Source organism: Urocitellus parryii, chromosome 12 (assembly GCF_045843805.1).
Source record: "Urocitellus parryii isolate mUroPar1 chromosome 12, mUroPar1.hap1, whole genome shotgun sequence".
NCBI classification, from domain to species: domain Eukaryota; kingdom Metazoa; phylum Chordata; class Mammalia; order Rodentia; family Sciuridae; genus Urocitellus; species Urocitellus parryii.
In genome coordinates this window covers 76,143,508-76,170,362 of record NC_135542.1, presented here as the reverse complement: position 1 = coordinate 76,170,362, position 26,855 = coordinate 76,143,508, and the positions used below count along the sequence as shown (strand labels likewise).

General features: G+C 33.5%; 1 protein-coding gene across 2 annotated transcripts in view; it reads left to right on the top strand.

Moving 5' to 3' along the window:
- Ccdc88a (coiled-coil and HOOK domain protein 88A) overlaps nucleotides 1-26,855 on the top strand; it is a 133,872-nt gene that overhangs the window by 666 nt on the left and 106,351 nt on the right. For both annotated transcript variants that reach the window (XM_026399893.2, XM_026399892.2), the window contains exon 3: nucleotides 25,413-25,521. In XM_026399893.2, coding sequence (XP_026255678.1) covers nucleotides 25,413-25,521 — 109 coding nt within the window. The remainder of the gene's footprint in view (nucleotides 1-25,412; nucleotides 25,522-26,855) is intronic.

Here is a 26,855-nt window from a genome sequence, read left to right as displayed (position 1 = left end):
CTTTTTTTAGGTAACTTGTTTTCCTTGAAAAATTACCTACTGTGAACTTGGAGACTGTGTTTTAAGCCCTTAATTTGGTTCTTTGGCAGAAAATTCAGGTGGTTTAAGAATTGGATCTTGAAAGAAGTGATAATCATATGTGTCCAGCCCATTTATCACAGCCCAGTAATTTTACCTGTTAAAATTGTGAAACTTTTATTTTTCTTTCTGCCTTTATTGTCGTTGATTTGTCTTCAGTACTGAAATCCAAACCACATTGTGTCATCTTTGATAATTGGTAAAACAAGAGAGCATCAGAGAGACAGACACAGACACATATGACTCTGGTTCTCCAAGAGAAAAGAAAGACTTTACTATGAAGTTATGTGCATTTGGTGCAGAAATGGTGTCTGATTAACCTTTGTGTTCAAGAATAAATGGCTCAAATTTCAAAACATGAAGTAATAACAGATTTCAGAAGATAGAATTTTAAACATCAGTTCTGATTGGTGAGGAGGACTATTGCTGTAGCAAGCAATTTAAATGCCTATAGTAACTAAGTCTGATTAGATGACTTTTATTGTGTGAATTTTGAGATTGCTTAATATATGGTGAATCATTTAAAGGTATTTTTAAGGTTTGAAATGCAAGTAATTGAAGTCTTGACAACTAGATGATTGAGTAGTCAAATCTTTTTATGTTTATAATATTGAATTAATATTAAGCAGCAGTGTGTTTTTGAGATGGGAATTGGATATTGAAAGCCTATCAGTAGCTGATCAGTGAAATAAAACCTCCATTTTTATCATTGTAGGTATTATAGCGTACAAACATACTAAAAACTTCCACATAGGTTATCAAATTGAATATTACAGTTTTGCGTCTAGAATTATGTGTAGTTAGCCTTATTTCTCATGAATAGACTCTAAAAGTAGTTTGCAACTTTTGATTTGAATTCTTGTCTTGTATTGTGTAAAATTATTACATTTTAAATAAATACTTGTTACTAGAGAATAAATCTATTATTCTGTGATAACTTTACATCTAAAATAACAACTCTGTATTTTATTGAAAATTATTTTTTCTGTTTAGATTTTTGTCTTTAAAGGAGGTTAGAAGTCAAATCCATAAATGATTGCTCCAGTGTTAGCTTCTCTAGTGTTCAGAGATTTGTGTGTTGTTTTTCATGTATATGTTAATCATACAGGGAAGTATTATGTGTTCTTTTTTTGTATAGGCCTCCTAAGAAATACATACATAATCTAAATGTGTGTAAATATTTTTTTCTTTAGAAAGGAAAAAAGAGTAGACATAAATTATTTCCAGCTTAGTATTTTATTTTTAGCAGCTACCCCATGGAATAACTTTTTCTTTGAAATATTATACTATTTCCTGAACAAAATGGTAGAATGATCAAACTGACTATTTTAGGGAACACAGGACAGGAAGGGTAGCCATTATGATAGATACTTAAAACTCTCCCCCTCTGTGTCTTTACTTGATTATTTGTAGGCAGAAAATTTTAATTTGTGTGCTAAAAAATGTATGCTCACAAAAAATAGGAAAATATATTAATTTTCCACTGTAATTTTTTTTTTGCTGATTTTTTTCCCTAAAGAATGTTTAGATTGTTTTGAGTCCTAGTAATTAGCTCATTTCCACTTAGAGTACACTTTTATATTTAAGTAAATATGTTTATATATATCCATACGTATGTATATATATGACATCCGTGTGTGTGTGTGTGTGTGTGTGTGTGTGTGTGTGTGTGTGTGTTTCATTTGTTAATGAAAAATAATGGTGTTCCAAATAGTGGTTGCCAGGTTTTTTTGGAGAGGACTGGTTGCTTTCTAAACCTCAAATCTGCTGCTTTGTTTTCGGTTCCATCTCTCAGGTTCCTTAAAAGTTTTTTTGGTGTCCTAATTCTATTCTGAATGACCTATATAAATTAAAGGAAAAGAAAATTTATAAAAGAGAAGTATGTTTTTGCTTTTCTAAAAATTAATTTGCTAAAATCAGATAAGTACAAAATTTTTAATGACCTTTTATTTCAGTGATAGGGCAAATAAACAATATATTATTTTAAAAGCTATGTTATTACATTTTGAAATCTTAGGATTTTTTTAAAATTAGGATTTTTGATGGGCATGTGATTTAATTTACCGTATTAAGAAAGTGTCAGTTGAAACTCTCGAACCCAGTAAATTAACCTAAAGGTTATCGTTAGTCTAAATAATTTCTAGATTACATTTGGTTATAGAATTTGTGAGCAAGAACCATTTGTAAAACTATTTATATATTTATCTTCAGTACCCTGTGCTTGAAGTTTGTTGAGCTTCTTGGATCTGTGGGTTTGTAGTTTTTATCAAATTTGGAAACTTTTCAGCCATTATTTCTTCAAATATGTATATTTATTATATACATTTGTACCTCCTTCCGCCTTTTGGAAGTCTGAATACATGGGTGTTAGGTTGCTTGACATTGTCTTAAAGATTACTGATGTTCAATTTTTCTTTTGTCTTTTTCTTCGTTTCACTTTGTATAGTCTATTGTGATGTCTTCAAGTACATTAATCTTTTCTTCTATAATGTTTAATCTGCTCTTTTTAAAAATTTTTTTTAGTTGTGGATGAACACAATACCTTTATTTTCTTTCTTTATTTTAATGCAGTGCTAAGGATCAAACCCAGTGCTAGGCAAGTGCTCTACCACTAAACTACACCCCCAGCCCTTTAATCTGTTCTTAATCCCATCATCTTAATTTTCATTTTGGACATTATTGTTTCATCTTTAGAAATTTAATCATTTATATCTTCCATGTTTTCTTTAGCTTTTTGGACATACGGGAGCTCTACCTGGTCATGTCCATGTCTACTAATTATATATATGTCATTTTCTTGAGTTTTTTTTTTTTAATATGTCGTTAGTTGTTGATGGACCTTTATTTTACTCATTTGTATGTGGTGCTGAGAATCAAACCCACTGCCTCACACATGTTTGGCAAGTGCTCTATCACTGAGCCACAACCCAGTCCCTTGAGTTGGTTTTGATTGATATTTCTTCTCATTATGGATTGTATTTTCTTGTTTTTATATGCCTTGTTATTTTTTTATTTGATGCCAGATATTTGAAATTCTACCTTGTTGGTATTGGATATTTTCAGGGTGGGGGGTGGGGTGGCATACTAGGGATTGAACTTAAGGGCACCTGACCAATGAGCCACATCCCCAGCCCCATTTTGTATTTTATTTAGAGACAGGGTCTCACAGAGTTGCTTAGCGCCTCGCTTTTGCTGGGGCTGGCTTTGAACTCAGATCTTCCTGTTTTAGTTTCCTGAGCCACTTGGGTTACAGGCCTGTGTCACCTGCCTGGCTGGTATTGAATATTTTTTTATTCCATTAAATTAAAAAATCTTGAACTTTGTTTTGGGATGCAGTTACTTGCAAACAATTTTGATCTTTTTGAGACTTGCTTATAAGTCCACTTGTTGTATTTATTATTAAGGCAAAACCCTTCTAAGTACTTTGACTAGTGGGAGCAGGAATTGTTTAGTGTTGTTCCCTCTAATGATAGAATTGGTGATTCTTTCATTATCCTTGGATAGGTTCTTTATATATACTTCACAAAGTATATCTAAAGAAACACTTAATACAGGCAGTTGGCTGAGAAATGTTCTTTTTTTCCTATCGAATCTTGAGATTTCAAAAGTAGATTGTCGAGGGGGGCTAGGGTTGTGGCTCAGTGGTAAGTACTCCTCTGAAAACTTGAGAGATACTGTGTTCCTATACAGCTCTTAGGTACTCTACCCTGTGTATTCCAGTTGCCTTGTCTCCAGATTTAATTGTATCTTCTCAATTCAGGGAGACCACTTTGCAACTGCCTAGGTTTCCTCTTGCCTATTCCTTGGCCTGGATACTTTTTCAAGACGATAAGCTCGAGCAGTTGTTGGACCCAGGCTGTTTCTCATCTAACAGAGATCACTGTCCTTTGTTGTCTGATGTTTAATGTCTTAAAAAATGTTTTGTATATTTTGGCTTACTTTTTCTAGTTGTTTCAGGCAACTGAGTAAATTTGGTCCCTGTTATTCCATCTTAGCCAGAAGTGGAAATCTGTTTATATACTTTTAATTACACTTTTGCTCTGCTGGTCTTATATTACTGCTTTCAGATGTGACATAGACTTTCATTATAGGAGCCTTACTATAGAATTTTTCCATTCAAAGTGTTTATTAAGTACAGGTATATTGATTAATTTAGTGAGTCTGGTGTTGCTGTTTTTGGACCCAGACTCTGAAAATGAGGAATTGACTTCTTAACGACATTATTTTCTGATCTTGTCTTACAATTTTGGAAACTGTTCCCTGACTTGGGATTCACTGTGTTTAAAGGTGAATCTTGGATTTCATTGAGTAACTCCTGGAGTCAAAGAATCTCTAGGAGCTTGTGACATGGCAGCAGTCATCTTTAACTAATGGGAAAGGAGAAGCTATTTAGAGATGAGGAATGATAAGCCAGCTCTTCTGTATGCTTCAGGGCATTTTCCTACTTTAACCAAATGAAATATTTTTTTTCTTGGCATTTGTTACCAGACATCAGACTTGGTGACAGTCAAGCAGAAATAAATAAATATATATATATATTTTTTCTGTTTGAGAAGTCATACAGTTTTGAACCAATGTTGAATATTTTTTACTATAAGTTTTTAAGGAATTTATGACATATTTAATTTCATAATCCTAAAATTTAAACCTGTGCTACTTATGTTATCTAAGCTGTTGAAAATGTGGATATGTTAGTTTTAAATGTTAGAGTTTTATACTAAGAAAATTATTAGTAGTGTCAGAACAATATTTAGGATTGCTTTCTGTGATTTAACCTCATTAGGTAGCTGTAGAGATCTTATTTGGAACAGCTGCTTGTGATATACTTGTTATGACTTTTTTTTCTCTTTTAGAATCTTGAATTTGAAGGAACTTTATCATCTGTTGTGAAAATTCCTTTTTATTAAAAATTTTATTTATTGATTGATGCTTGTAGTGCTGGGGATCAAACCAAGAGCCTTACATGGGTTAGATAAGTGCACCAGCACTGAGCTACATTCCCGTCTTAAAAATCCCTTTTTAATTAAAGCCCTGACAATTGATCATGCAACTTCTGTTTAGGTATTTCCTGAGAATCAACTTCATAAAGTATATCTAAAGAAACACTTAATACAGGCAGTTGGCTGAGAAATGTTCTTTTTTCCTATCAAATCTTGAGATTTCAAAAATAGATTAAGGGAGGCTGAGGTTGTGGCTCAGTGGCAGAGTGCTTGCCTAGCATGTGAGGCACGGGGTTTGATTCTCAGCATTGCATATAAATAAATAAAAAATAAAGATCCATCAACAACTACAAATATAAAAATTTAAAAATGCCTTAAAAAAAGTAGATTGGGCTAATGTTATGAATCTAATAACCATCAAATGCCATAAAATATGTAGGCTGTTTTACCAGGTATGACATTGACTTTGAATTTCGGTACTGTTCTCAGTTTTTCTCAATGGGACTCATAGTTTACATTCAGTTTTGTTTCACTTGTTTAAAAACTTGTTGTCTTGATCCATAATCACAAGAAGTTTTCTAAAACACACATTTTTACCATGTCGCTCTTCTCTTTAAAATGATCTGTATCTTTCATTGTCTTCAGAATAAACACATTATTTAAGCATCTAGAATTCTTTGTGATCTGGATGCCAGCTTCTTTAATTTAGTACCACTCTTCATTGAATGGTCTAATATCCAGCAAATTTGTAATCCCAAAGACACTGTATTCTCCTATGTTTCTGTGCCATTCTATACACTCTTTCCTCCCTTAGAACACTTATATCTCCTCACTGTTGCTTTCTTTAACTGACTTCTACTTACCTTCACTCCTCCTTTGCCATTCCCTGGCTCCTGCTAGCCTATGTATTCCTTGTGCCTCTATAGGATGTTGCATATGCTTCGATTATAGCATTTATGTCACTGTATTACAGTTCTTGGTTTGCTTCACTCCACTGACTTAGCATGTGAGTTTTTTAAAGTTAGGGATTGATCTTTCATCTGTGTTCCTAGCACAGTGCATGAAATGAATTTGGACAGACTCTGGTTCAGTTCTAGCTGTGCTGCTTATTAGTGTGTGAACTTAAGTAATTTGCTTTAATATCTCCAAAGTTCACTTCCTGCATTATAATGGGAGATAATGTTTCCTTCAGAAGCAGGAAGGATTGGACATAATCTTAAGGCTAGGATAGTATCTGTTTTCTCACTTGTTGACCACTGTATCTCCGGTGCTGGTTACTGTCATTAATTCTCCTTTGCTACATCATACCTACATATTTACTTGTTTCACAGTTTAGTTTTGTATGATCTGACTTGGTGTCACCTCTTTAGCAAGCTATGTAACTTCTCAATTTCTTCATTTATAAACGGGGGGTAAAATGAATCACAGGATTATTGTGAGAATCAAATAAAATAATTTGTGCACAGTGTTTAGCATATGGTAAGTGTTTAATAAATGTTAACTCTTGATATCTTCTTTAAAATTTTTAAGTTATAAGTGAACACAATATCTTTATTTTATTTTTTTGTGTGGTGCTGAGCATCGAACCCAGTGCCTTGTAGATGAACACAACATCTTTGTTTTATTTATTTATTTTTTTATGAGGTGCTGAGAATCAAACCCCATATCTCACGCATGTGAAACAAGTGCCCAACCACTGAGCTACAACACCAGCCCTGTTTTGTTTTTATTATTATTTATATAATGTTTTCCTCTTAGATGCCCTCCCTTCTTTCTTTGCTAAGCATATTTCTACTTATCCTTTAACATTCTGTAAAGTTTCTTGGTAAAGCTAATTGCTTTCTTTGCTATGATTCTGTAGAGAGTAGCTGCCGCTCTAGATTTTTGTTAGCATTTTTGTGTAATGATTTGTAACTTGTTGTATATACTATCAGTACTTAACATAGGATCTAGCATGCTGTAAGTTTTCAGTAAATGTTGAGGAATAAATAAAGACATTATAATTTTATAAATTTTCAAAATTTTGGAAATATGCTCTTGTTTAGTATTCTAGAATTTAGTTTTACTTTTTAGTTTGTCTTCCATTTTCCCCTTTTCTTTTGTTCTTTCCCTGTATTCTTATTTGTTTCAATTACCTTTATTGGACATTTTTCCTCCTGTTATGTCTCCATTAATGGGAGGTGAGAATGACAGGTCATGGTCTATGGTTTTGTATGGTATTAAAATATATAATCATTTTTATTTTAGTTTCCAGTAATTTTTCTGATGTTGAAATGTCCCGAATATTGAGATTTTTGTACATTGCTTTATTTTGTACTGAAGATCTATCCATAGTGATTGCCTAATTCTCATTATAACTCATATCTAGTTAAACTATAGAAATTATGAGAACCTGGAGAAGAACAAATGAGTTTGATGCTACATATGGAAATGTACAAATTTTTTAACTGGAAGTTCCCTTTATAACATGTATTAATTATGAGAAACTAGTTCTCACAGTATAGATAGAAAGTAAGACTAATTTTATAATTATATTGTTTTAAAAGGACCCCAGGATCCATGAAAGAGTTTGATATCAGTCTAGGCATAAAGTTTTGATATTTGGATATAATATTTGAGATTTTACTTGATATTGAGATATTTGTACCTCAATTTGATCATTAGTGAACTTGCTGTTTTTAGAGACAGTGTGGTATAAAAATAAAAAATATGGACTTGAGAGTTTAAGCCCTGGATCAGTCATGTAATGTAGTATTTAACCCATTATTGAAATTGAGATTTAACCTGAAATATTCTCTTTATTCCTGATTTTATTCCTATGCTTTCCTAGTACTATTTTGCTAGGTCAATAAATAACAGAACTAGATTGATGAGCCAGGCATTGGGGCACACACCTGTAGTCCCAGCAACTCAGGAGGCTGAGATAGGTGAATCGTGAGTTTGTAAGTTTGAGCATAGCCTGGGCAACTTAGCAAGACATGTCTCAAAAAAGGTGATGATGGGGGACTTAGGTCAGAGGTAGACCACTGGCCTACTCTGTATGAAGCCTTGGGTCTGGTCTCCAACCCACTAAAAGAAACAAGAACAAAACCCCAAAAAACTAGGTTGATGAAACTCATCAACTTTGAGTGAAAGAAGGCCTGCTTCTAATATTTGTTGAACCCAGGGAAAATGTTTGTTACAATAGGCCTAAATATTTAAAGATTATCAACCAAACTAATAAGTTCTTAGGCATGTTATGGTCTTTTATCTTAATAAATGTATCTTAATAATAGCTTAAAAGGAAGCATTCAAATTTAAAATTTAGAATTTATAAACTCACAGCAGAATGTGTTGGAGCTACTCTCCTCCCATCACCCTTGGCTCTTTCTGTCACCATAAAGATGTCTCATGCATAGGTATGTCAACACTCTGCATGCATGTCTAGAATCCAAGCTTTACACTCCTTGTTCCAGACAGCTTCCCCTTGGCCCAAGGGTGTACACATCTGCAGTGCAGTTCATCCTCAAAACACATCTATTAAAAATTGGGTTAGAGGTAATCGGGCAAGATATTCCAGAGTTCTAGGTACCTGGAATGTTATTTGAAAAGAAGAGTTGATGACGTATAGGTACATCCTTCTGTTTACGTGGACCCCTTTCCTAGTGGAAGTGTGTGGCGCGGGAGGGCCACAGTAGGACTCAGCAGAGATCTTTTTTATAGGATATGAATACAATACTCAGGGATGAAGGAGTGAGTCATCAAAGATCATTTCATTCATTGGATAGTTTCTGAGCGCTTACTATATAAAAAACTGTCTGCTAGGTGCTAGAATATGCTTTGTCCACTAGTAAGGGGGATGAGCATGTAAGCATTAGAGTATGCTACATAATGAAATTGTGATTAATACAGTGCTGATACAAAGAGGAAAATGCTACTTCTTGGAGAAAGTAGCATTTGAACTGGATATAAAAGTTAACTAAGAGTAATTGGGCTGAGCAGGAGTTCTAAATACTGGGGGGAGTGGAAGGAAAGACATTTTAGGCAAAGACGGTAGCAAGAAAGGGGCATAAAGATATGAATAAAATGGTGGATCAGGAAGTTTTGAGGAAAGTGGAAAAATTTTGCAAGACTATTATAGGAGGGAATCACAAAGGGAGTTAGTTAAAGATGAATACAAGTATAGTCATGCAGGGTTGATGGCTTATTTGAAATTTGGAAACCACACATTTGTAGAGGAGCCAGTCATCATGGTTGGGTAAACCAGTAATGCTTAGCTATTCAGAAACTGACAAAAAAGAAAAGTCTGTAGAATTTATTCAGATTGGGAGATTGATAAGTAAGTATGGGATGAGAGAAAAAAACATAGTAGAGATTCTTAAGTGAATAATTGAGGTCTCAGGTGACTAGCATATAAACATTAAAGTGAGGGGAAAAAGCAGATGTCTTCAGGAAGAGGATGATAGACCAGAGGTTGCAAGAATTGTGCAGGAAGAGTATGTTTTAAGAAAAGAAGTGAGAGAGGGTGGAAAGAATAGGAAGATGAATTCAGAGGGTACTTAATAGAATTTGAGATTTTGGATTTTGCAATTCTGAATAGTGATTAGAGCCAAGATGACCAATGTGTAAAGGTGGATAAAATGAACTTAGAGGAAAATAATTAAAGTTGAGAAGGAACTTCTTTCCTTATTCTTGAAGCTTTGATTTTTTAATTGCTGCTAGTAGTAGAAATGAGGGTTAATTCAGAAATTAAAATAGAAGACAAGGCAGTAAATAGTTAATTTTAACAATGTTTTAACTAAAGAATAATAGTGGGAAGGAAAAAAACTGATAACTGTTTATAACTTTATTTATTATTATTTAATTATTATTATTTTGGTACCAGGGATTGAACTTAGGGGTGCTTAATCACTGAGCCACATCCTCAGCCTCCCTTCCTTTAAACATATTTTTTTAGTTGTAGATGATCATAATATCTTTATTTTATTTATTTTTATGTGATGCTGATAATTGAACCCAGTGCCTCACACATGCTAGGCAAGCACTCCACCACTGAGCCACAACTCCAGCCCCTCCCCAGCCCTTTTTTATATTTTATTTTGAGACAGAGTTTCACTTAGTTGTTTAGGGCCTCAGTAAGTTGTTGAGGTTGGCTTTGAACTTGCAGTCCTCCTGCCTCAGTCTTTTGAACCTCTGGGATTACAGGTTTGTGCCACCATGCCCCTCTGTTTATAACTTTATATAAATATAATCTTTGTATTAAAATGAAAAAAAAATTAAATGATATATTCTTTTTTTTTTTTTGGTGCTGGGGATTGAACCCTACTAGGGCCTTGTGCATGTAAAGCAAGCACTCTACCAACTGAGCTATATCCCCAGCCCTAAATAACATATTCTTAATGTGACCTAGTTTCTAGTGAAGACTAGGACAAGAAATTGAACTTCACATTATCATTGACTGCCTAACTATTTTCTTTCCCTGGGTGGTGAAGGAGCAAGAAAGATGGTTTAGTTTTAAGTACTGTTAGTCCTTGATTAAAACCTTGGTAATTATAAACTAGTGAAGGATAAGAAGTTATAGAGAAAACCTAATGGAGACAATACCCTAATACATCTTTACCAACACTGCTTAAAAAGGGTGAACTATAGTAAAATTCCAGTTAACTGAAAATGTTCAGGGAAAATGGGGTGTTGGGTTTTCCCATATTGAGAGTTAACTTAATTTTTCCAGCTCTTTGTTTAAAATCTTTACAAATGAATTAGATTATATTTATGCTGTTGTAAATAGAATATACATGTAATAATTCAAAATCTTGTATCTCCTTTTATTTTTTTAAACTTATGTTAGTGTTAAATATTGAATATATATCCTAAGACAAATAAATCCAAAGATGAATGAATCCAAAGTGTGAATTTGAAGACAAATCTCTTAGTTTGGGATTTCCCCTCCTCTTTTTCTTTAGTTTGTATAGATTTAAAGGTTTCTTTTTGAGAGAGGGCTGGGGTGGGAGGGAGTGTTAATTAGTTAATGGGAGTAGAATAGGGAACTGTGAGGTTTACAGAAGTTATTTTGAGGGCTAGGGATGTGGCTCAAGCGGTAGCGCGCTCGCCTGGCATGCGTGCGGCCTAGGTTTGATCCTCAGCACCACATACAAACAAAGATGTTGTCTGCCGATAACTAACTAACTAACTAAATAAATATTAAAAATTCTCTCTCTCTCTCTCTCTCTCCTCTCTCTCTCTCTCTCTTTTAAAAAAAAAGTTATTTTGACCTTTGGAAACCATGGATAGTCATGGAAACCTGTATATGGAGGAATTTAGATTTAATTTAAATCTTGAAGAATGATTGTACCTTGGTACATGAAGATAAGGAGAGGAAGATATTTTAGGCTAGGGAAGCAGCTATAGGAAAAAACATAGTGTATGTATGATTTTAGAGATGGTGAGGAGATTAGCTTATTAGAGGATTCAAGTTGGGGAATAGCAGAGTATAAATTCACATAGGCAAAGTACACCAGATTATGAGAAATTTGGAGATTAACTGGTATAATTTAGAAAGTATATAGCAGGCAATGGAGAACCACTTAAAATTCCTTATTACGTGATTAAAACATTAGATTGATATGGAATTCATTTGCTCATCTAATTTTTATTGAGCCTGTACTATGTACACTATTGTGAGACTGAGAGTACATCAGTGAATCAGTGCAACTTGAATGTCGGGGTGTTTGAAGCAAGGGGGAGTGTATTAGGGTTCCCTGAAGGAAAAGAACCAACAGAAGAAAACACACACACATATACACACATAATTATAAAAGAAGATTTATTAGATTCTTTTACATCGTCTGAAAATGGGTAGTCCCAAAAGGCCATCTGCTAGCTGGAGACCTAGAGGAACTAGTAGCTGCTCAGTTCAAGAAGCTGGAAGCCTAAAAACAGGAAGGACCAATGATGTATCCCTAGTCTGAAATTGAAGGCCTGGAAACTCTGTGGAAAATTAGTGTTAGGAGTCCACATTGGAGGAATATAGAAGCTGGAGTCTGATGTCTTTGGATGATGCCATCAGCAATAGACATACTCTCTAAAGAAGAGTTGAGTGTGTATCCTCTGCAGTTTCTTCCTTTTTTCTGCTTTTTGTTCCATCCCAGATCCTAGCCTTTCGGACAGTACTGCCCACATTTGGAGCAGGTGTCTCCCCTCACTTTGCTGTTGCACATGTTGATTATCTCTGAAAACATCGTCATATATATCCCCATAAGTCTCCTAATCCTAGACATTTCCTTGACATCTCAGTCCTGTCAAGTAGACAATGCAGATTAATCATCATAGGGGGGGAATAGAAAGGAGCAAGTAAAAGGGATGAGTGGGCAATGATAGATAACATCTGAGTTTATGGTGGTCAGGTCCTAGATCAGGTTGAGCGGTTATTGGAGAAGGAGCAAACTCAAGAACTGTTTCAAAAGAATTGATAGTATTTTAGATGCCCTGTATGAAAGACAGGGAAGAATGAAACATGATGCTAAGGTTAAAACTGAGCCAGTGCACTCTGGTACACGCCTGTAATCCCAGCGGCTTGGGAGGCTGAGGCAGGAGGATCATGAGTTCAAAGCCAGCCTCAGCAAAGGTGAGGCACTAAGCAACTCAGTGAGACCCTGTCTGTAAATAAAATACAAAATAGAGCTAGGGATGTGGCTTAGTGGTCGGATGCCCCTGAGTTCAATCCTTGGTACCCCCCCCCCCCGCCAAAAAAGAAACTGAGCAGACAGATTATATTTTAAAATATGTATTTATAGGAAAAATGAGATTTGGATACTTAATTTTACATAAAATATATATATATAATATATATTTTTCTTTATTTACAACTAAAACCATTTAAATGTATGAAACAGCAATATGTTTTGACAGTGACATCTAATTTTGTGTGAGAACATTTCAATAGCATTATATTTGTGCTCTTGTTTAAATTTTGTTTTAGAAAGTGCATATTTCATTTTCACATTTAGTAGTAGTTTAGGGAGTTTCATCTGAGCTAATGCTGTCTTCAATAAACTTTTGTTATTCATTGTGTCTTTAAGAAACTTTTGTTATTTGAGAGTATTCATATAATTATTCCTTTCCATGTTATTCTATAAACATTACTTGTATTGAATTGTATTCTGGAAGAAATTCCTTTCTTATTTGCATGATTTTACAGAGTGGTTTTTTTTTTTCTTAATTGTGCAATGTAGAAATTTATTTCAAGTAGTTAATGTTAAAAAAAACTTTTTTTTTTTTTTTTGGTACTGAGGATTGAACTCAGGGGCACTCAACCACTGAACCACATCTCCAGCCCTATTTTGTATTTTATTTAGAGACAGAGTCTCACCAAGTTGCTTAGTGCCTTGCCATTCATTGCTAAGGCTGGCTTTGGACCTTTGATCCAAAAACTTTTTTTTAATGTCCAGTATTTATTGTTTACATTTTTCTTTTGAATATTCCATTATCCTCAGTTTTGCTCTTCATGGCTATTTTCAAAATATTCTTAAATCTTAGGTCATTTATTGTTTCATCTTTTAAAAATTAGTGACCCATTTAATAAATTGGAAGTCCCTGAGGTGGATGTGGTGGCACATACCTGTAGTTCAAGGCCAGGTTGGGCAATTTAGTGAGACCCTGTCTCAAAAAACAAGGGCTGAGGGCTGGGGATGTGGCTCAAGCGGTAGCACGCTCGCCTGGCATGCGTGCGGCCCGGGTTCGATCCTCAGCACCACATACCAACAAAGATGTTGTGTCTGCCGAGAACTAAAAAATAAATATTAAAAATTCTCATTCTCTCTCTCTCTCTCTCTCTCTCTCTCTCTCTCTCTCTCTCTCTCTCTCTCTCCTCTCTCACTCTCTCTTTAAAAAAAAAAAAAAAAAAACAAGGGCTGAAGATGTATCTTAGTGGTAGAACACTCTGGGATCTATCCCCAGTACCAACAGATACATAGATGGATGAATGGATGGACAGAGAGAGATAGACAGGCAGACAGATAAATACACACACGTACACTTAAATCCCCAAACAGCTTACTTTTTTCTTGGGCCATTGTAGATCATGTTGCAAATTTCTTTAAGTTTTCTATTAATAATTCCATACCTTTTTATATGTGTACTTTTTCTCTAACTTGATTAACTTGATGATTTTTTTTTTTTTTTTGTAGTGCTGGGTATAGAACCCAGGGCTTGTGCATGTTAGCCAAGCACACTGCTACTGATTTTTTGTAGATCACATTTGTTTTCAGTGTTACACTTGTTAGATATGGCTCTCTTTTTCTCTTCTAGTTTACTTTTTATTATATTATTTTATTTTTTATTATCTTTAGCAGTACTTTTATAATAGATACCTGTTAACTTGCCTTTAATTCATGGTTTTATAATGTGGTTAGCAATGATGCTTTTGGAGCACTTTCTGGTACACTGAAAAATACAAACCAATATTGTTGTAATCATGTTATACTCTTAATGGGAATCCATTTTCTTAGAGTTGTCCTTTGTGGGAACTTTAAAAAAAATTGTAGATGGACAGAATGTCTTTATTTTATTTGTTTTATTTTTATGTGATGCTGAGGATTGAACCCAGTGCCTCAAACTAGGCAAGCGCTCTGCCACTGAGCTACAGCCCCAGCCTGGGAACTTTTTCAATATTAGGGAAATTGATGATGAAAAACAATTTCTTACCTAATTTAAAAACTGGTTGACAGTTTCTATGTCTTTATATATATTTTAGTTTGTTGATTAGAAGAGATTATACTTTGGAAAAAGTTTTTAAAGATTTTCTTCATTTTAGAGGTGAACTGTTGAAATTACCAAGAGAGGGAGTTTAGGTTAAGTATTTGTATCCTATTGAGTTAGTAGTGTAGAAGTGAAAGCAATAGTAATTAAGAAGTGTGTTACTGATAGAGGAAATGCCTAACTTTGCATCAGCCTACTTCAGCATTTCTTGAGTCTCTAGGACTGACTATATTGGGACAGATACTGCCCTAGAATACTGATTTTTTTTTTTTTAAAAAAAGGGGGAGGAAAAAAAAAACAAACTCTGTAACCCTATCTTAAGGTTTAATAAGGATAACAGGTAAAGACTCTGTCACAGCACAGCTACATCAAAATTCATAGCAGCTCAGTTCACAATAGCTAAGCTATGGAACCAACCTAGGTGCCCTTTAATAGGTGAATGGATAAAGAAAATGTGGTACATATGCACAATGGAATATTACTCAGCCATAAAGAAAAATGAAATTATGGCATTTGATGGTAAATGGATGGCACTGGAGGCTGTCATGGTAAGTGAAATAAGCCAATCCCAAAAAACCAAAGGCCAGATGTTCTCTCTGATATGCAGATGCTGACTCACACTAGGTGGGGTTGGGTAGGAGAGTGGAGGCTCATTGGATTGGATGGGGAGAACAGAGATAGGGAAGGGGGATGGGAATGGGAAAGACAGTAGAATGAATTGAACATAACTTTCTTATGTTCCTAGATTAATATATGACCAGTGTTAACTCCATATCATGTATAACACAAGAATGGGAAGTTATACTCCATGTATGTTTGATATGTCAAAAATATATTCTACTGTCATGTATAACTAAAAAGAACAAATAAAAAAAATTCTGTCACAGATCAGTGCTACTCACTTGTCCCATAAACAGTCTTTTTTCATTTTAGTCACTAGTCATGTGGTTAACCACATCACTTTATGAAGACACCAGTTAACCTAATACTAAGTCCTTAGGTCTCCATTACCAGGGTCAGGAATTGATTTGCCTAATTCAGTGGTTCTCAAAGTGAGATCCATAGACTTCTGCAACCCCAGAGACACTTTGAAGGTTGTCTATCAGGTCAGAATACTTTTCATAAAAATATTAATGTTATTTTCCTTTTTTGCCTGTGTTGAAAAAGCACTGATGGTACAAAAGTAAAGGTGGGTAAAACTGCTGGCTCCTTGGCATGATCAAGGAGTTGCACCAGATTGGTATTGGTAGTTATTATATTCTGCATACTGTGCATTTATAGTTTAAAAAAGTAAAAATTTAAAAATCCAGTTGATTTAAAAATGTCTTTGATGAAATAGTAAAGATTGCTTTATTGTTTTGATCCTTGACTACACATTTTTTTAACATTCTGTGGAACAAAATGGGAAGAGTACATAAAACACTTCCATTGTATAATGAAGTATGATTAGCTCAAGGAAATATGTGTGAGTTTTGAGTTGCAAGGTGAACAAATCTTTGTTTTGTGAAGAACTATTTTTATTTGAAAGAACACTGACAAAATTCAGACATGAGTATAGAGCAGATGTTTTATCAAAAAAATTAAAGTGAGCCTGTAAACAACTGATTATATTCTCAATAATAAAATCTGAATTATGGAAACATAAGCCTGTCAGTTTCTAAGTATTTAAAGACTTTTCTGATGAGGTCAGAGGTGATAGTGATTTTTTAAAATTCTGAATAAAATATGTTAACATTTGGAAGATCTTTATTATAAACTCAGAGAACCAATATTTTCAAAATGACTAGTGTAAGATGTTAAGAAATTCACATTAATCCGTTCAACATGCCAGGTAGACCATCGGTTTTTAATGTCAGAGTAAGGAAAGTTGAACAATATGGTTTCACAGTTTACCTCGAAACCAGGTACTTCTCACTGAATTTTTGTAGTGTCAGAGAAGAATACTGACCCACAACCCTAGCCCTTTTACATTCTATTTACTTATTTATTTGTTAAGTATTTTTTTTAGTTGTAGGTGGACACAATATCTTTATTTATTTATTTTTATGTGGTTCTAAGGATCAAATCCAGTGCCTCACAAGTGTCAGACAAATGCTTTTCCACTGAGCCACAAGCCCAGCCCCTTTTTTATTTTTGATTTTAAAACAGGGTTTCACTAACATTGCTTAGGGCCTTACTGAGTTACTGAGGCTCTCCTTGAACTTTTGATCCTCCTGCCTCAGCCTTCTGAGTCCCTGGGATTACAAGCATGCACCATCACACCTGGCTAAACTATTAAAGAGATTTAGGAAGATAAAAAAAAGTTACTTCCACTGATATTTTTTCTGTTTTGGAAAAGATATATTTCATAAATATACTCTTTGTGATAGTAAGTACAATATTTTTAGATGAATTAATAAAGTTAAATTTTTTAATACAGTAAATATAATAAGCAAATTTCTGTAGATTTGGGGGTCTTTAATAATTTTAAACAGTGGGAAAGGATTTTGAAACCGAAAAGTTAGAATATGAATAGATTAATATTTGAAGGGTTCATGTTTACCCATTCTGTAGGAAATAAAGGGTAGGCCTTCAGCCATCTTCTCCAGTTTAGATAAAACCAAAGTTACATGTATGTAGTATTGGATTTTAATAAGTTTTCTGTGCATTTGCAATTTTTAAATAAAGCTTTACTTCTTTTATTAAATTAGTGAATACTTGGTAGGCTATTAGCTCAGTTTTGGACTTATTAGAAGATGCCAGATTTTTCTTTAATCTTTAAAGGTGTTTAAAATTATGAGAATAAATCTGTAGGTGGTAGTTACAATACATACTGTTCCAAACATGTTTATTATTGTGAAGACCAAAATAGGGGCTGGGGTTGTGACTCAGTGGTAGAGCACTTGCCTAGCTATATGCAAAATTGCTTGAGGCTCTCTTTTACTGCCATATTACATATGTGTGAGGCACTGGTTTCAATCCTCAGAACCACATATAAATAAATGAATAACATAAAGTTTCATCAATGCCTAAAAAATATTTTTTTAAAAAAAGATCAAAATAATGAATACATGTGAAAATATTCTGCAGATTTGTAGAAGATTATATTAGTACTAAGTTGTATTGTTAGCTTCCATGCATAGTGATTAAATTTGTGAAACAGTGTGATAGTGAGAATACAATATTTTTAGATGAATTAATGTGAATTAATTAAGTTTATGGGCTACCTTTAAAAAAAAGGATACCTTTTTTTTAAAAAAAGCCATTTATTTCACTGATTAATACTAAGAATTAATACTTAATATTTCAGTAGACCTCGATAGTGATAATATTTACCAGGTTAACTATATTCATAAAACATTCTGATTTATGTGTATTTTAAGTTAGATGTGAAACTCAGTTATTTCAAAAGTTCCATAGTTATGTATTTATATAACAAAAAATTTCAAAAAAAACCCCAAAATTCTATACAACTAGTTTTAAATTATAGGGACATGATCAAAAGCATGAACACATGTAGCAAAAGCACTGATGGTGCTTTACCACCATCAGTTAAGCATCAACACAGAACAGATGGTCCAAGAGGACACACAACAGCTTTGCAGTCTGGATAGAAGAGCATAAAGCCATTAAAACTATCAGATTTCTGTTTCTCATATATATTAATCAATGAATAAGACATAATCCTCAGTTGTGCAAGGACTAAATCTCAGTGTATTAATGTTGCAAAATTGCTAACTTTCCCTTCATCTTTTCTCCTAATTTAAAAATAGATGTATACAGTAGGAAATAATACTATTACCTGTTTATTATTTAATTGAAATTAATGCAACTTGTCATAAATAGGTCATTTATAAATGCAAAATTGCTTGAGGCTCTCTTTTACTGCCATATTGCATTTAACTTCTGACTGGAAGATTTGAGCTATGTTGCTAGACTGTTTGTCACTAAAACATATTTCATTTCCATCTTATAAAAAAGGTTGGTTGATCTGCGATTGTGTTACCTTGGAAATAGCTGTGTATGTTCATACTGCACATGGTACATAGGTGCCATTTAATAGCTCTTTAATAGTTTCTTTTTTTTTTTTTTAGAGAACTTTGGAATCATAGTATATTCAGTTTGTTTAAATTACTACACTAAGGTTTTTAAATTAGATGTACCCTTAAAATACAAGACATAAAATACCTTGAAATAAAAGAATGGGGATGTTACAGAAGAATTATATTGTTTGGTTTATGCATAGTCTCATGGATTTCTTATGACTCTGAATCCTTAGCATTGAATTCAACATATAATACAGTTTTATTAAATATGCTTCTGCTAAATAATAAGCAATTATAAATATTTTTACTTATAATTATAAATATTTAATTATAAATATTTTTATTTTTAATTATAATTATGATTGTAATGCATTCCACTCTTGTCATGTATTAAGAAATAAAAATAAATAAATAAATAAAAAGAAAATAATCATCCCACATGCAAAAAAAAAAAGAAGTAAATAAAATGGACAGGCTTCATGAAGCAAAAAATTTTTTGGAGATGCTTTTCAAATCTCCTTAAAAACATGTTTTGCATAATTAAAAGGGTTAGTTAATACCAAAGGGTTTATAACAAAATCCAGCAATTCACTGTTCTTTCTCTCCCCTTAGTTCCATTCCCCAGAGTAAAAACTTATAATTTTTGCACAAAAAATTTCCTATTTTTTATATGTATTATTTATAGTTATATAAAATGCCTACTTTGGTATTTATTGGTTTATTGCTTTTAGATGTTATCTGTAGATATCCTGATAATGGCAGATAAGATTTTATCTTTTTTTATGTCTCTTATCTGTATTTCTCCTTACCCTGTCCTGATAAAACTGTAATTACAAGTTTACTTGTTAGTAATCAGTACCTACATTATTGTAACTTTAAAATGTTTGCTGCCAAATTAGGTATTATTTTTCCTGAAGTTACTAAGTGTGTTGATTTGCATAATTTTCTGTAAATTCATCCTTAAATATTCAACTATTTTTCATAGAAGTGGAACTTACTTTTTAGCAGTTTAACCTGAGGACAGTTTTTCTCACATGTAAAGATCATATCTTTCGGGCAAAAGGACATGTTTTCTATGATCCTAACATATGTCAGAGTGACCCTTTCTCATATTAGACATGCATCAAATGGGAAACCTGAGCCTTGTAACTGAAAGTTTATTACTTTCTAGATTCATGCCTAGAATGTTTAGTGGTTATCCTGGCCTCAAAGTGCAGAAAGTTTATGGTAATAGACTATGAAGTAGAAACTTTGCAGTTCTGTTTCATACTAAAATAACCTTCAACCAAGTGCAAGGTAGATTAGAAACTGAAACTGGGGATTTCAAGTGCCTGGATGTTAGCCTAGTCAACCAAAGAACTTCATTATTCTCCTGAGTTTCTTAATGGGTCTACCAGATCATAGAAGTCCTTTCAGATCTCATGTATTCATTTCAAAGATTTGGAGATACAAAGCAGCACCGTTTTATAAAGGATGTAGAAAACTTTTATTTCAATCTCTTTATGATTTCTGTTCAGTGTAAGGCTGTTTTTAGGTTTGAAAGTATTTTTCTCCTCAAGTTTTTTAAATGTTTTCTCTAGCTCAAGTTGTATTTTTCATTTTCCCTTCAATTTCTAAAATAATTTCATCTGATACCATTAATATATCAAAATTAAACTCTTTTTTATGTATACTCAGAATTAATTGTTAAAAGCAGGTTTTCTCAAAAGCTAGAAGAACTTAACGTGAACTTAGTTGTTTTTACAAAAAAGATTTGATTAAACCAAAATTTTAAATTCTGAAACCTTGGTAATTCTTAGAAGAGCTTTATGCAAAGGAGACTTTCAGACTTCCTAAAAACTGAATAAATTTTGAGATACCACTTGAAAAGTGTTAAACATAAAATTTAAAAGAAAAATTTTAAAACTTATTTGAGGTCTGGGAATGTAGCTCAGAGATAAAATGTTTGCCTAGCATGCACAAGGCCCTGGGTTCGATCCCCAGCACTACAAAATAAGCAAAATATTTATTTGAAAAAATAAATCAGTTTAAAGAAAACAGAGAAACTTGATAACATTGTGTTGTGTCACAAAGATAATATTTGCATCATAAAATTTGTTAAAGTGAAAGTGAAGTCACAAGCCAGGCATAGTGAGGATGGCCTGGAATCCTACTGGCTTGGGAGCTTGAGGCAGGAGGATTGTGAGTTCTAAGCCAATCTCAGCAAAAGTGAGGAGCTAAGCAACTCAATGAGACCTTGTCTCTAAATTAAATACAAAAAACAGGGCTGAGGATGTAGCTCAGTGGTCGAGTGCCCCTGTGTTCATTCCCTGGTACCCTCCCCCTCCCCAAAAAAATGAAACCACAAATATATTAGGATACTGTTAATTTCATTGACTGGTCCAAATTATGTTGTCATGAACTAATGAGCTAAACTATAAATAGGTATAGTATTTTTGTTTATGTCACTGTAATGAACTGGTGGGAAAAGAACAAATCATCTTTAGTTACTTTCTGTGAAAACAGAATTAGGAATATGCTCAAAGTTTACAGGTAATATTGCTTGAACCTTTCTGTCATTTTTTTCTTTGTTTTCCTAAAAGATCCTTTAAGAAAAAAGTCTTAAAAAGAATAAAGGGAAAAAGCACTAGGGAAGAAAATTACAGGTTTGGACTTCAACTTTCTGATTTATAGTGAAACTAGGTTTCTGTCAAGTATTTTCTTACTCTAAATGTTATCAGTGTGTGAATAGGAACAGTCATGGGTGAGAGGTATATAAGGGGTTCCAAATATATAATAAAATAGAAATAAAAAGATGGAAGATGGTATTTATTGAATGGTTATGGTTGCAACTTAAATTTATATAACTATAGGTGAACTTAACACTGGGGTTGTTTCTACTTGGTTTTCCCAGTTACAGATGAACTTTTCTCCACAATGAAAGCTTGACTACTGAAGTTTTTATACATATTAAGTAATATAATTGGTATAGTAGGTATTCAGTGAGTACTTGTGTAGCTCACTGACTAAAAATGTACTGGAGTTGATTATATAAGCCAAGATTTTTCCCTTTGGTTGTCTGAGTTCTTAACCATGACTTCCTGACCATGCTGCTATTTGGCTTTGTTTGCCATGACGCATGACTTGACTGCTATGCTATAGTCTCCTTGTTTTTATAAGACTAACTAGTTCTGGTTGGTGCTTTGACTTCAGAGACCCAGTTTTCCATTTAAATTCTCATTTGCCTTGGGCTGGTCTGGTTTTACTCATTGTTTCCCCTACAGTAAGCATTAATCAGTCACAACTCATATTCAGCCTGCCTTACTAGTATTCTCCCTTGTTCTGCAGATAAGTACTCTGTTATCCAGGTGATCTTTGAAACAGAAACTTTAGTGGGGAGCATCTATTCCAGGCTGTCAATTGAGTGATCTTGAAAGAATGTCATCTCATAACTCATTAGAGATAAAGAATTTAAAAAACATTGTGTAAAATCCTGATAATTTATTTTCATTAGAAAAGTAAATGAAATTTAAGGCAAATGAATATTTTACAGTTTATAGTAGAAGAGATTAAAATGGTCAATACACATGAAAGATTCTTATGGTTAATATTGTAATCATGGAGTTACCAGTTACAACATAAAAGCACAATTGCTTGATACCTGTAAAATGTAAAATGTTAAAGGTATATGAGAAAAGGAATTAAGAGTGGGAGTATAAATTCTGACAGCCATTGTGAAGATCTTTTTGGCAGCGTTTATTAGAAATGAAAATGCATATACCTTATGCCCCAATAGTTCTTCTCTTTCCTTCAGAAAAAACCTTGAACATGTGATGTATGTATGAGAAAACACCGCCTATTGCTGCATTATGTATAATAGTGAAATTTTGGAATGATTTATCAATGAATAAGTGAATAGAAAACAAGTAGCACACTTGATATGAATTGAGAGTAAGGAATTGGGTCTTGCTTGAGCAGGAAGGGACCCCTTTGGGGAAAGGAGCCATATAAAGGGCTTTATTTGACCTTCTTGGGGTGGAAGTTGTTGATGTGACCACACATGTTGTTGTGGCATTTGACAACACAGGGTGAAGGTGGGCATAACACTTCTAACAGATAATCATGTCACGGTTATACTTCTAGGCAAGCTCGTACAGGGAAGGCTCAGTGATGCCGTCTTGCAGGTGAAGCACTAAGTGCAGCAGGGTGGACTCTTACTGGATGTTGTAATCAGAGAGAATAGCCATTCTGTCCTCCAGATGTTTGCCCACAAATAGCAGACACCACTGATCAGGTGGGATGCCCCCTTATCTTCAATTTTGGCTTTGGCATTCTCAGATGTGTCACAAGGGTCAACCTTGAGGATGATGATCTTGCCCATCAGGGTCCTCACAAAGTGCATCTCTGAAAAAAAAAAGAAAAAAAAAAAACAAAGTGCATCTCTGTGTCTGCCATTGGGGGCCTCGATGAAGAAAAAGAGCAGTTTTACTTTCTTATACAGTAAATAGTGATAACTATAGCACACCAAAACAAAAGTTGTTTGAGGTCATCAGCTAAGATTGTAAAGGAGACTCAAGGAACATTGCTGAAATAAAGCACCATTCATTCTAATTCACCTAGGGAAGGACCTGAAGGCAGTAGTGCAATGGGCTGTGAGAAAAGGAGGTGGTTTAAGGAATGAGAGTTTTCTATTCAGCTTGCATTCCATATTGGGTAGGTGTCAATTTCTTGACTTCTCTGCATCCTTAAGTGGAGGATTAAATTCTGTAATCATGGGAAAATACTGAGTGACTGCTTAGGTTGCTTCTGATATTCTGAACTCAGCCTTTGAACAGGGTGTCTTGATTTATTATCTGTCATTTAAGCTGGCATCATCTTTCTATAGCTTGGCTTGTTTCTCTTAATGAGAACTTAGCTTGTACATGCTTGTCTTCTGGCCTCAACTTAACCATCTATTCTGATGCCATCATTTTAATTTTATTTCCCATTCTTAATTATGGCCTTACTCTTTCTGCTTCAGTGTGTCCTCATAATCATTCAGCCCCTTGCTTTAATTGAATCTACAAAGTTTATCAATATGAAAGTGTTAACTTGCATTATCCACTTCATTCTTTATTTCTTTAGAACATTTGCTCAAATATAATCTCCATTACCTAGGGAGAATAAGTAACATTTATTGGGTTATTAGCCAGTAGTTTAAATTCTTGATTTAAGTGGATTCGTTTTGGTTGAGTAAAATATATATTCAAAAGGAATAAGCCAGGCTCAGTCACACACATCTGTAATCCCAGCAATTACAATCCCACTGAGGCAGGAGGATGGCAAGTTTGAGGGCACCCAGGGCAAATTAAAAAGAACCCATCTCAAAATGAAAATTTAAAAAGTCTGGAGATGTAGCTCAGTGGTAGAGCACACCTGGGTTCAATCCCCAGTACCAGTTTTTAAAAGTGAGGGTTTGGGTTAGGACTAAGATGTTATTCATCTCAGGAATGGGGAGAGAAAACATGAGAATAAAGGACAATGTCTGACCCAGGTTTCAAATTTATTTTACCACTGATTTTGGAATATCAGATGTATTTGTGTTAGTTAGAAGCACAAAATACATGACAAAACATCTGTCTTTTTGTATCCAATAATGAAAATGTTTACACAATTTTATAAACAAAATACAGGATTAATCACGTTTCAATGTATTATTAGTACATTTAATTATTAGTACATTATACCTATACATGATAGTGAGGTTCATTTTGACATAATCATACATGTATGGACTATAATTTACTATACATTTTATTCTTCAGTACCTCTTCCTCCCCAACCCTTCTCCCCATCACATACCACCTCATTCCCCTTCCTCTATTCCACTGGCCTTCCTTCCATCTATTAATGGTTTTTATAAATTCTACTTTGTAAGTATACGTGAAAGTGGAATTTATCATGGTACATTCACATATACACACAGCATAGGTTGGTCAACTTCATTCTGCATTTTCTCCCTTACCTGTTCTTCCCCCATCCCCTTCAGACCTGCTTTTCCACTCCACTGATCTCCCTTTCTTTCATGGAGTTCTAGCTTTTTCCCCCTTATTTTCCTGTAGCATCCAAATATGAGAGAAGATGTTTGACCCTTGACTTTCTATCTGGCATATATCATTTTACCATGATATTCTTCATTTCCATCAATTTGCCAGGAAATGCTATAATTTCATTTTTCTTTTTGGCTGAGTAAAACTTCATTGTGTGTGTGTGTGTGTGTGTGTCTCATATATATACACATGCACCACATTTCTTTATCCATTCATCTGTTGATGGACATCTGGGCTGGTCCATAACTTGGCTATTGAACTGCTAGAAATATTGATGTGCCTATATCACTATAGTATGCTATTTTTAGTTCTTTTGGATAAATATTAAGAGTGGTTCCATACCTAGTTTTTTGAGGAATCTCCATACTGCCTACCAAAGCAATTGTATTAACTTGCAATCCCACCAACAATGTATGAATGGACTTTTCTCCCAGGTTCTTGTTAGAATTTATTATTGTTATTTGTATTCTTGATGATTGCCATTCTAACTGGAGTAAGATGAAATCTCAATGTAGTTTTGATTTACATTCAATGTAATTGTAAAGCATTTTTCAAATTTCTTTCAGTAATCCAAAATCGGAGAGTCAGAGAGTAAATAAAAAAGTCAACAATGATGCTTCACTTAGAATTCATAATCTATCCATTTTGGTGAGACAGATAAAATTTTATTACCAGGTAAGTGTTCCTTTATTTAAATCTGTGATTTTAATAACAACTTACATGTTTATATTGCTGTGCTATTTAGTAACACTAATTGAATAAATCTTAAATGCTTAAGTCCTTATTATATGCCAGGTCCTGGATTATTTACTGGACATTCTTAAAATATTTAAAATATAAGACAACACTTCTTAATCGTTTAAAATTAAAAATTACTGCATTTTATGTAGTTTTAAGACCAGTTCTCAGTTTTATGAGAATTTGCATAATGTAATACTTTCTTAGTCTACATGAATTATGCTTTTGAAGAGTATGTTTTTAATTGTCTTTCAGAAAACTTGAATTGGGTGTATATTTCAGATTTTAAATTAGAGTATTCTTAAGTTTATCATTATCCCTCTAAAAATTGTTTTGACTGCATTATGCAGATTTTAGTTTGGTATATCTTAAAATGTTTACGCATTTTTCTAATTTCTACTATGCTTTATTTCAGTTACAAGTCTGTAGAGAAGTATACTTTTACATTTCCAAACTTTTTTTTTTCAGTTTTTAAATGTTTTTATTTTGATTTTTGGTCAAAAATATGGTTTCTTATGTTTCTGATTCTTTGATGTTTGTTGTTAATTACTTGGCTTGGCCTTATTAATTTTTGTCTCTTGAAAAAAAAGAGTTAAAATGCCCTTTTGTGATGGTGGATTTGTCAAGCTTTCTGGTACATGCTTCGAAACAATATTAGTAGGTGCAGATTAACTTTAAAATTATTAAATCTTTCTCAAGAATGGGATCATTTACCAGTAATTCTAAATTTTTTTCTTATTATTAAAATTTTTTTACTTTTTGTTTTTTTACAGAGATGACTCAAAATTATACCTTTCATATTTTCATACTTAAAATAGCAAAGGCCAAAGTTAGTCAACATCATTATACCTTTGTGGAATAGTACTATGACCTTACAAGCTTTAACTCTATTTATTCTCTCTCATAACTTTAAAGCTTTTATTTTATTTTTGTGTTTGTTTGATGTGGTGTCAGGAAGCAAACCCAGGGCTTCATACATGCTAGTCATACACTATGCTGCTGAGCTGTACTCTGAGCCCTAAGCTCTTATTTATTTTTGTTCTTTTTTTTTTCACCCTATAGATTAGATACTGAAAGTATTTTTAAATCAGTTAAACCAGTGTTTCTTTATGTCAAGCTACATATTTCCCTTTCCCCCTCCCTCATGGTTTTCTCTTGTATCCAAGACTTTCTTTTGCTATCATTTTCTTACTGAAGTACATCTTTGTTTTTTAAATTTTACTTTGTAGTGTTGCAATTTTATTATATATAATAGTGGATTTATTATGCCT